Source organism: Solanum verrucosum, unplaced genomic scaffold (genome assembly GCF_900185275.1).
Source record: "Solanum verrucosum unplaced genomic scaffold, falcon-dt-bn FXZP01000108.1, whole genome shotgun sequence".
Lineage (NCBI taxonomy): Eukaryota > Viridiplantae > Streptophyta > Magnoliopsida > Solanales > Solanaceae > Solanum > Solanum verrucosum.
In genome coordinates this window covers 81083-91563 of record NW_026020274.1, presented here as the reverse complement: position 1 = coordinate 91563, position 10481 = coordinate 81083, and the positions used below count along the sequence as shown (strand labels likewise).

The 10481-nt window shown below is 35.6% G+C and overlaps 3 protein-coding genes across 3 annotated transcripts; all 3 read right to left on the bottom strand.

Moving 5' to 3' along the window:
- Nucleotides 1–33: 33 nt before the first annotated feature.
- On the bottom strand, nucleotides 34–1329 carry LOC125834068 (transcription termination factor MTERF5, chloroplastic-like). The gene has a single exon (XM_049513236.1). It carries the CDS (start codon nucleotides 1327–1329, stop codon nucleotides 166–168), a length of 1164 nt encoding a protein of 387 aa, XP_049369193.1. The 3' UTR covers nucleotides 34–165.
- Nucleotides 1330–2847: 1518 nt separating this feature from the next.
- Nucleotides 2848–3983, bottom strand: LOC125834071 (transcription termination factor MTERF5, chloroplastic-like). Its single transcript, XM_049513239.1, has one exon. The coding sequence runs from the start codon at nucleotides 3976–3978 to the stop codon at nucleotides 2848–2850; it is 1131 nt and encodes a 376-aa protein (XP_049369196.1). The 5' UTR covers nucleotides 3979–3983.
- A 5267-nt stretch (nucleotides 3984–9250) lies between these two features.
- Nucleotides 9251–10481, bottom strand: LOC125834074 (transcription termination factor MTERF5, chloroplastic-like). The gene has a single exon (XM_049513243.1). It carries the CDS (start codon nucleotides 10429–10431, stop codon nucleotides 9325–9327), a length of 1107 nt encoding a protein of 368 aa, XP_049369200.1. The 5' UTR covers nucleotides 10432–10481; the 3' UTR covers nucleotides 9251–9324.

Genomic DNA, 10481 nt, shown 5'->3' with positions numbered 1-10481 from the left:
ACGAAGATGTTTCAATAAACTATGTCCTGACTACACCAATGATGTTTGGAAATACGGACTCTGTTTTAGTTGTTACCTGTTCACAATGAAAAGCAAAAATGTATTGAACTATAACTGAAAATTTAGAAAGATCTCAGCACCATTGGTGTCAAAAATAAACAAAATCTACTTAGGAGCCACAATTTTCTTGAGCTGTTCATACAAATCAGGCATCTGATCCTTGTAGGGGTGCACAAAATAATCTATGAACTTTGTCTCTGCTAAGCTCAGAGCATAATAGAGATCCAACTTTCTCCTCTCAACCTTCTTTTCGTCCAAAATTTTCATCACTTGCATCCGAGGTATCACCCTTTTTTCCATACTAAAGACCAAAATTGCAGGATGAGAAACCAAGTAAGCAGTTCCAAAACCAAGTTCCTTCATAAAAAGATTCAGTGCTTTATGAATTCTAACTTCCGAGAGGCCAACACAAAAAGGTAGCTTCCGGAACATCTTGAGTATATCATCATCAGACCATCCAAAACTCTTGAAAACTCCAAACTTCTTTTCCAACTTAGACTTGTTTAGTGAGTTTAACACTTGACATCCATAAAGAAAACTAGAGGAATCACGTGGAACGAGAAAATCATTCTCCATCCTATGCAACAAACCTTTAATCCTCTCAAGATTTTGAGCAAAATAACTCGGATTTCTAAGCATGAGTTTTTTAATTCTCTCATCAGGAACACCATAGTTTTTCAACAACAGTAGATTATTCTCCATAATATGATGAGCACGAAAAGAAAGTAACCGAGGAAATCTCTTTAAGGCCTTAACTACATTTTCATTACTACCCAAAATCCTCCTCAGGAGATCAATGGTAGGTCTCAAATGAGTATCTAAACCTCTATCAACAATTTGTGAATCTTTAGCAATTACATCCACCAGGTCCGACCCGGATAACCCGAGATCCATAAGGCACTGGAATTTGGGTTTTAGGGTTTTGGAAACATCACGGAATAGCAATTTGGGTACTTTAGAAACCATTATTTTCATCTGGGTGTTGTCGAAACCAGTTTGTTTCAAGAAATTGATAACTAAATCAGGATTCTTTAAGTTTTTACGTGAAGTTACCTTGGAGGATGCAGATGCAGCTTCTTCATTGGAGAATCCGAGAGAATCAACAAGGTATTTAACCAAGAAATGGGTTGGGGCAGGAGTTGCGGTTGATGAGTAGAGATACTGAGATCTGAAATTGTAGGAGGAAAGGAAATTTCCAAAACCATTGCAATGAAATATGGAGCTGTGAGTTGATACAGCTACAGCTTTGCCTCTAAATCTGATAAGCATTTCTTTTGCAATTTGAAGAGTATACTCCCAAGTCCTAGGGAAGCAATGTATACTTTACTTTGTAAAAAAAAAAAAAAATGAAAAGACGCGGAAATTATTAGTTTTATCCTTGAACTATTAATATACACGCCCATCTTGTAATATGAGTGAAATATATCCCTAAATTCTCACCAAGTTTAGGAGTGTTTTTCAATACTTTTCTCGATTTTTTTATTAAGAGTCTTATGCTTCTACAAGATTTTGAGACCACTTATTATGTCTCGTCTAATATCTGTGACCTCATACTTAGTCAAGTAGAGGTGTTTTTAAGGCTGTCAACGTGTCTTTTAACTTGATCTCATCTGATATCTATGTTCTCCTAGTTGTGCACACCCAAAGTTATATATGTCCTCTTTGATATCTATACCCTCCTAGTTGTGTACAACTAAAGTTGGAGGACATAGATATCAGTTGAAGTCAATTTAAAGAGCATATTTATATATTATGTTTGTTATATATTTTTTTTATGACAAGAAAAACTTGCAGCCGCTATCCTTTGGATACACACATGATAAAACTCTCGCTCTTATGCAATAACCACACATGAGAGGCTAACCCGGGACAAGCTCAACCCATTTTTGTATTTAGTTACTCCACTAATTTCAATTTATGTGACATACTTTGATTTAACATTAAGTTTTTTTTCTATAAAAAATTAAGATTTTTGAAATTTTTGATCAAAAATAATTATTGATATTTTATTTGTATGGCTATAAATCATTCCATTAAAGATAAATATGTAATTCCAAAGTTAATTTTTTTCAATTAGGGAAAGTGTGATACTCTTTTTCGAACGAACCAAAAAAGAAAAGTATATGCCAAATAAATCTGGACAAAGGGATTTGTACTTTTTTAGTATTTTAATGAAATAATAATCAATAATCATATAAATATTTATATAACTTTAATGGGAGATTCACCATTAAAGTTAATGAAAAGCCTAGTAGAGCCTAACTTGTTTGACAAAACATAGGCATCAACAGCATTCTCAATGAAATCCCACCTGTATGAATTCATGAAATAACCAAAGAAGTAATGCAATTTCTATTACATTTAGAAGAAACTACCACATGTTGGATTCAATAACCAAAGTATGATGAAAAAGAATGTTCAACACTTCAACTTCACATCAAAGTTAAGAGAAGGACTAAAAGAGTCCAAAGGTACCACAAAAATTCTTTAGATGTCAACAACATCTGATCTGACCAATTGAGTAAGCAGAAATAGTATTTGATTTCTGTCTTCTGGAACAAACTCTGAGGTAACTGCCCAAGGGAATCAGCTTAACAACAAGGTGTATTGAAACTGTACAGCTTACCGCAGTTCAGACTTGTAAATATGAAGAAGACGTTTCAATAAACTATATCCTGACTATACGAATGATGTTTTAGTTGTTACCTGTCAAAATGTATTGAATTACAAAATGAAAATTTCAGAAAGATCTCAGCACCCTTAGTACCAAACGTAAACCAAAAACTATTAAGGAGCCACCGTTTTCTGGAGTGGTTCATACAGATCAGGTATCTGATCCTTGTAGGGAAGCACAAAATACCTTATGAATCTTGACTCAGATATGCTCAGAACACTAGAAAGTGCCAAGTTTCTTCTCTCGAGCTTCTTTTCGTCCAAAATTTTCAACACTTGCATCCGAGGTACCACCCTTTTTTCCAGACTATAGATCAAAACACCTAGATGAGAAACCAAGTAAGCCGGTCCAAGACCAAGCTCCTTCATGAAAAGATTCAGTTTTTCCTGAATTCTAACTTCTGAAAGCCCAATACAATAAGGTAACTTCCGGAACATCTCAAGTATATCATCATCAGACCATCCAAAACTCTTGAAAATTCCAATCTTTCTATCCAACATAGATTTTTTTTGAGAGGATAACACTTGAAATCCATAATGAAAAAAAGGGGAGTCACGCGGAACTTGAAAATCATTCTCCACTCTATGCAACAAATCCTTAATCCTTTCAGGCTTTTGTGTAAGATAATTAGGATATATAACCACAAGTTTTCTTATTTTCTCATCAGAAAACCCAAAGTTTCTCAACAACAATCGATTAGCCTCCATAGTATGGTGAGGACCAAAAGTAAGCAACCAAGGAGCTCTCTTTAATGCCTTAACTACATTTTCATCACTACCCAAAATTCTCCTAAGAAAATCAATGGTAGGTCTCAAATGAGTAACTAAACCTCTATCAATAATTTGTACATCTTTAGCAATTACATTCACTAGGTCCGACCCGGACAACCCGAGATCCATAAGGCACTGAAATTTGGGTTTTAGGGTTTTGGAAACATCACGGAGTAGCATTTTGGGTGCTCTAGATACAATTTTTTTCATCTGGGTGTTGTCGAAACCGGTTTGTTTCAAGAAATTGATGACTAAATCAGGATTCTTTAAGGTTTTCAATGAAGTTACCTTGGAGGATGTAGAGGCAGCTTCTTCATTGGAGAATCCGAGAGCATCAACAAGATACTTGACCAAGAAATGGGTCGGGGCAGGAGTAGAGGTTGATGAGTAGAGAAATTGAGACCTGAAGCTGCACAAACCGACGCCATTGCAGTGAAATATGGAAGTGTGAGTGCCTCTGAATCTGATGAGCATATCGTCCAACGGTCTAACGTTGCAAGAGCAGCAAAAAACTTTTAAATGTTAAAAATGAATTACTAAGCTTATTGCCATTATTGCATATAAAAGAGGGGGAAAGCTCGGAAATGTCGTATTAGAAATAGTTCAAAAATGCTCTCCTTCCACCTATTGATTTAAAAATGTCCTTAACATTTTGTTTAGATTAAAAAATGCCCTTAAGTTAACAGAATTATGACATGAAATTTAACAAAACAAATGGTCAATTTTCATTGATCCACATCAAATAAAACAAATGGTCAATTATAGTTTACAATAATTACCATTCGTGACCTACTTTTAGTTATAATTATGTGATTCACATTTTAGTTAAGGTGTAGTTTTATCCTCGTTATACTATGGAGGACAAATATAAAACGTGTGGTTATTCGTATATATATTTTAGAACTCCTTTTAACAACTTCTGCATTTAGTTATCATTTTCAATCGCGAATTATTCAAAACTATTCTATAACAAGTAGTTATAATAAACTTATTGACGCTCACATCAGATGGAGAGTAAACAATCTTGTATGTGCAACTGTAGCTCAACCTAGACATAGATTTGTTCTTTGGTTAGCTGTACATGGAGGCTACTTACCAAAGTAAGATTGAGATACTTTGGAACGTATCTATAGATAGTGATGAATGTTGTTGATGTGACATGAAGATTACAGAAACACCCCTCTACCTTTTTGCAGATTGTGCTTTGACAAGTAGTTGAGATCTGGTTTATCAAATTGGTTGAGCATACAACTTGTGTAGGAGAGAATTAAAAGGAAGCACTAGAAGCATTTTAAAAAGGAGATTGTAGCAGCTATGCGAAAAACTGAACTACTTTCAATTTTGACATTGATAAAGGACATTGTAGGTACCTTGGTGTACCTCTCTCTTCAAAGAAATTGATTGCTGCTGCTTATTTGCCCCTCATTGAGAAGATAACATCTAAAATTACTTGCTGGTCAGCCAAGTTATTGTCATATGCTGGTAGAATGCAACTAATAAAAGCAGTGTTGTTTGGAGTTCAAGCTTATTGGGCTCAGATTTTCCTCATTCCTAAGAAGGTCATGAAGACAGTTGAGCAAATTTGCAGGACAGGTGCAGTGACAGTGTCCAAGAAAGCTTTTTTGTGGCTTGGTCTAATGTGTGCCTGCCAGGGGCAGCATGTGGACTAAATATAGTGAATCTATGCATTTGGAACTTAGCTGCAATTCTAAAGCTACTATGGGATATCAACAGGAAAAAGGACCGTCTTTGGGTTCAATGGGTGCACAGTTATTATATCAAGAAGGGTGATATTACCCAAGTCCAAATCCCTAAAACAGCTTCCTGGGTGGTGAGAAAGGTATTGGAATCTAGACAACAATTGATCACTCGACTACAAAGCCATGGAACACTACATCAACAACTTGGAAATGCCCAGCAGGGAGGGAAACTTTCAATCCATAAAATGTATGTCAACTTATTGCCTGTTCAGCCCAAAGTGACTTGGAAACATCTTGTTCTGCATCCAAAGATACATCCTAGATACAAGTTTATCTTGTGGCTGGCTATACAGAAACGTTTGGCAACAATTGAGAGATTGCAAAAGTTTGGTATTAATGTTCTCCCTGATTGTGCCTTCTGTGGGCAACACCTAGAAACACTCACATTTATTCTTTGAATGTGATGTGACTAGGAGGATATGGAGGAGGTTGCTACAATGGATGGGGTATAACAGACAAATACAAGACTGGGAAAATGAGGTGAAGTGGATGAGCCAAGTTGCTAGAAGACGAGGAGGTCAAGCTGAGATAACTAGCTGTTTGTTTGATATGACTGTGCATAAGGTGTGGCAAGCTAGAAATTTCATTCGATTCCAACAAAAACCTTTCCTCTCTGAAGTGATCATTAAGGATATAGTGATACACATACATATAAGAGGAAGAAATAGTATAGCATGGAGGGAGTGTTGCAGAGAGTAACACAATATCCTAGTTGAATTTCATAAGATTCTTGTTTTTCTTGTAAATGTTAGTGAATTAGCTGGTTGTATGTAGGAGCAGCTTGTCCAGGCTGCTGGAACTCAAATTGTACATGTTTTTGGTTATAAATGAAAGCTCTAATTTTACCAAAAAAAAAAAAGGACATTGTAGAAAGACGAGAGATGTTAAAATTAGTAGGAGAGCTTGTAATTATAGCAATTTTGATTCGTAGGATTATCTGTACTAGTCTGATTCTGAAGGCCTAACTTCTCGTAATAACTTTCCAGGTAGATGGTTATGAAAGTATGTGCTCCCTTATGTGTATTGGTTCCTCTTGTTGGTTATGGCAATATTCATATTAGTTATCAAAAAAAAAACTTTTCAACTTTTCAAGGTGTTTACATATAGATAAACTAAGTAGGTGTTTGGTCATAGATTCCCAATACTTTTTTATATTATTTGAAATTAATAACATTGATTTTTTGAAAGGCAGGTAAAGAAAAAGTGGACAACTAATATGGAACGGACGGAGTATACTCTGGCCAGAATGAGAAGAGCCATCCCAATGTGGATTGAGTTTCACACATTCAGCTTCAAATGGGAAAAAAGGTTCATTTGCAGACATTGCTTCAACTTGGGACCTCCTTGCACTGAAGTAACCAAAATAGTATTCCAATTACAATAACAATTAGAAGAAACTATAAATTACAAACATGTTTAATGGGAGGTAGCAATAGTTGGGATGAACGCAAACTCGTCTCGACACCATAGAGAAATACTACCGTCATGTTCCATACTGGCTACACCATTGGGCCATTGGCATCTAAATTTAGCTTTACATGCATAACAGATGAGGCACTTCACCGCCTTGCACTTTGATCAACATGGAGAAGCAAAACAAGAGCACAAACTTCAAGTTTGAATAACAATTCAGTTAGGAATTGGGAAAAAGATGATGGTTGATTAAAAACAGTCAAACACTTTCATTCATCTCACACCAAATTTCATCTACTAACGTAATACATTACGTTATACATGAGAGAACAAACCAGTCGACCAAATCTGAACCAAGACCAACAAATGGTAAGATGAAACAGTAATTCCGCCAAGTAGCTAACATTACATTGTAAAATTCAACAAAAGAGCTATCTTCTGCTCAAGTGAAGCTAAATTAAATATTGTGAGAATAGAAAGGCTTCTCATTGACTTGATCAACAATGTCCTAGAGTTGCTCGGAGTCCTTAACTATGTAAAATATGGTAGGTAATTAATCACAGAATATCCTGAGGTTTCCTATAGGATAATTCTATATGAATTTCATTATTCAAATACAATAAATCTAGATGTGGAAAATGTAGACACATATTAACTTGATATTCCTACAACTATATAGCTCGTGAGTCCCGATAAATTCAGAACGATTTTAAGATTATCATGAACTGCAAGCTATTGGAGAACTTGCACCACAGTATATTTTTTAAAGAAATTTATAATGATGGAGACAAATATCATTCAGTATTCAAGGCAGAAAAGTGTAGCACCAATAGGAATATTAGCTGGACGGCTACATGATTAAAAAAAAATTACTTAGTCTGCAAGCTCTGATTAGTAGCTCTAAATGTAACAAATGAACATCGACCAACCACTTAAGGGTTCTTTCAGCTCTGATTAGTAGCTCTAAATTTTCCCCACCCCACCCCCCAAAAAGGAAAAAGGTATGGCAGTTCCACGAAGAACAAGCTAATTAGCTACTATCATTTGCAGAAACATAATGTATATGCTTAGCACCATACTATGATGAAAACTAGCTTGCCAAGCATTTGACTAAGACTAGAGTCTATTGCCACATAAGAAGTAATTTTAGGCACCCAAACTTACTTCAGTACAAGCAATATACCCCACAAAATTATTGTATAATGAGTTAAAAGCAATATATCCTCATGGTATAACAGCAATTCTAGAGTAGTTCATTCACTTGCTTTTCTACTTAATGGAAGATATAGAACCTGCCACTTTGTGGTTCATCATTAACAAAAGACATCAAGTGAGACATTTATTAGCTAGCAACATGTTATCAAATACTAGAGATACTTGTTGAATGATTGGTGCTTTTTTTTGGAAAAGATGTAGGTCACTAGAAAGCAAATTAAGTTTGAATAGCAAAAACACTCCAATGGTATTTTGCTTTAACAGCAAAAAAATGATTATTGGCAACACAGACGATATTATTCGAAATACCAACTGAAAAAAGAAAAGCAACAAAATATCTGGATAAATTTTTAAGCAAGTCGCAACACCCTTAGTGCCAAAAGTAAACTAAAACTATTAAGGAGCCACAGTTTTCTTGTGAGATTCATACAGATCAGGCATCTGATCCTTGTAGGGAAGCACAAAATACTCTATGAACTTAGACTCTATTAAGCACAGAACAGTATAAAGACTTGCATCTGAGGCTCCACCTTTTTTCCAGACTATAGACCAAAATTAAAGGATGAGAAGCTAAGTAAGCAGGTTCTAAACCAAGCTCTTGTTAGAAAATTCAAGGAGGAAGAACGGCATTCTATATTAATCATTTTCTTTCAAACACAAAGAGGAGGAAAGTATTCTTCTTTACTTCTTCCAAATTGAAATACATAAAACTATGAATATATTGTCTTTCTGAGTATTTTCACGTTATCATGTATTTATATACCAATTAAACATAGAGAAATTTTAATATTTGTTATTATTATTATAACTACTGTTTATATATGTTAAGCTTATCTTTCACCTTTATTTTTATTTGGCAAGATGATGACATGAGTTGAGCTTAAATGGAGAAACATGGTCATTGAGGATTCATGTAGCCGATCTCAACTTGTTTGGGATTAAGGCTTAGTTGTTGCTGTATAGTTTCTCATATTATAAGCTTAACAAAACCAGGACAACATTTCACTTACTTAAAGTCAATATTTTTCCATATAGCATCCTAGCTACAGTCAAATGAGCAAAAGGTAAACTGGTAGCAACTAGCAACTATAGCACATAAACAAGGAAGAGAACTACAAAAGCAGTTGACTTTATTCTCTCTATTGAGATGATACTGCCGAATCCTTTAAGACGCATACAACAGGAAAAGAGAAAACAACTGCGTCATTTGTACTTGCTGAAAGCACCAACTGAACTTAAAAAATATAGCCGTCTTCTTTCTTTTTCTACTTACCACTAGCACCAAAAAGTGGATAACTATTAACTCGCAACAAGTGAACTAACAGTAATGTAGATTTGAAAGGTAATCTGATCAAATAAAATTCACTTTGCCTTGCTGATAACAAAGATCACCGTGACGTCCATCAAAAGAAATAACAAGATTAAGTAGTTTCTATTTTCCTATCCTCTTGAGGTACAAATCATATAAGTTAGGCATATCAGCTTTGACAGGCAACACGTACTTGTCCAAAAACTTTGATTCAGGCCATGTCATAACTGTGTAAAACTCCTGCCTACTCTTTATGAGATTCTTTTCATTGACAAATTTCCAGATTTCATACCTGGGCATTAGTCTCTTCTCCAAACTGTATGTTAAAAGCGAAGGGCGAGAAGCTATGTAAATAGACTTGTATCGGACTTCTTTCATCAAAAATGTCAATGCAGTTTGAATTCGTGCCTCTGATAGGGCTACACAGTAAGGTAGCTTTTGCAACATGGTGAGAATATTGGTGTCAGACCACCCAAAACTCTTGAAGACTCCAACTTTAGTGTCTACTTTCTCTTGACTCAAGTTAGCAAGCACACTAACAATGTGGAGAAACACTGCTGAGTCGGGAGAAACGCCAACTTCTTTTTCCACCCTATGCAGCAATTCCTCAAGCTTCTTAGTGCTATGTTTAAGAATGCTGGGATTCCTAAGCACAATATGCTTGATCTTATCATTTGAACAGCCAAATGATCTCAACAAATTCAGATTGGCTTCCATAGTTCCACCTTTATAGTAACTAATCAACCAAGAACATCTCTTTACAACCCTAACCACATTTTCATCACTATCCAACACCTTTTTAAGTGAACTTAAAAGGGGTTTTATACTGTTATCTAATCCTCTCTGAAAAAATGCCCAATCTCTGAAAAGGACTTTGACTAACTCGGGACCAGATAACCCTATTTCTGAAAGACAGTGCACTTTGGGTTTAAGGGTTTTTTCAACATCATAGAATAGCAAGTCTGGGAACTTGAAAACCAAGATTTTGATTTGGGTGTCGTTAAAACCTGTTTGTTTCAAGAAATTGACGCATAAAGCTGGATTCTTGGAGGAATTAGTGCGTGTTACCTTTGCGGATGCAGAAAGAGCTTCTTGTTTGGAGAATCCGAGTGAGTTGATGAGGTACTTCTCTGTGAAATGGGTCGGGACAGTTGCCACAGCCGTTGAGTATCGAAAGAGAAACCCATTACCCTCAAAGTTGAATAATATAGCTCGAGCTTTGACAAGCATCCTGGCAGAAACCCAAAACTGGGCAAGACCTTCTAGGGTTTATGCTCTCA

Coding starts and splice junctions, on each gene's coding strand:
- LOC125834068 (XM_049513236.1), bottom strand. CDS start 1,329: ATGCTTATCAGATTTAGAGGCAAAGCTGTAGCTGTATCAACTCACAGC.
- LOC125834071 (XM_049513239.1), bottom strand. CDS start 3,978: ATGCTCATCAGATTCAGAGGCACTCACACTTCCATATTTCACTGCAAT.
- LOC125834074 (XM_049513243.1), bottom strand. CDS start 10,431: ATGCTTGTCAAAGCTCGAGCTATATTATTCAACTTTGAGGGTAATGGG.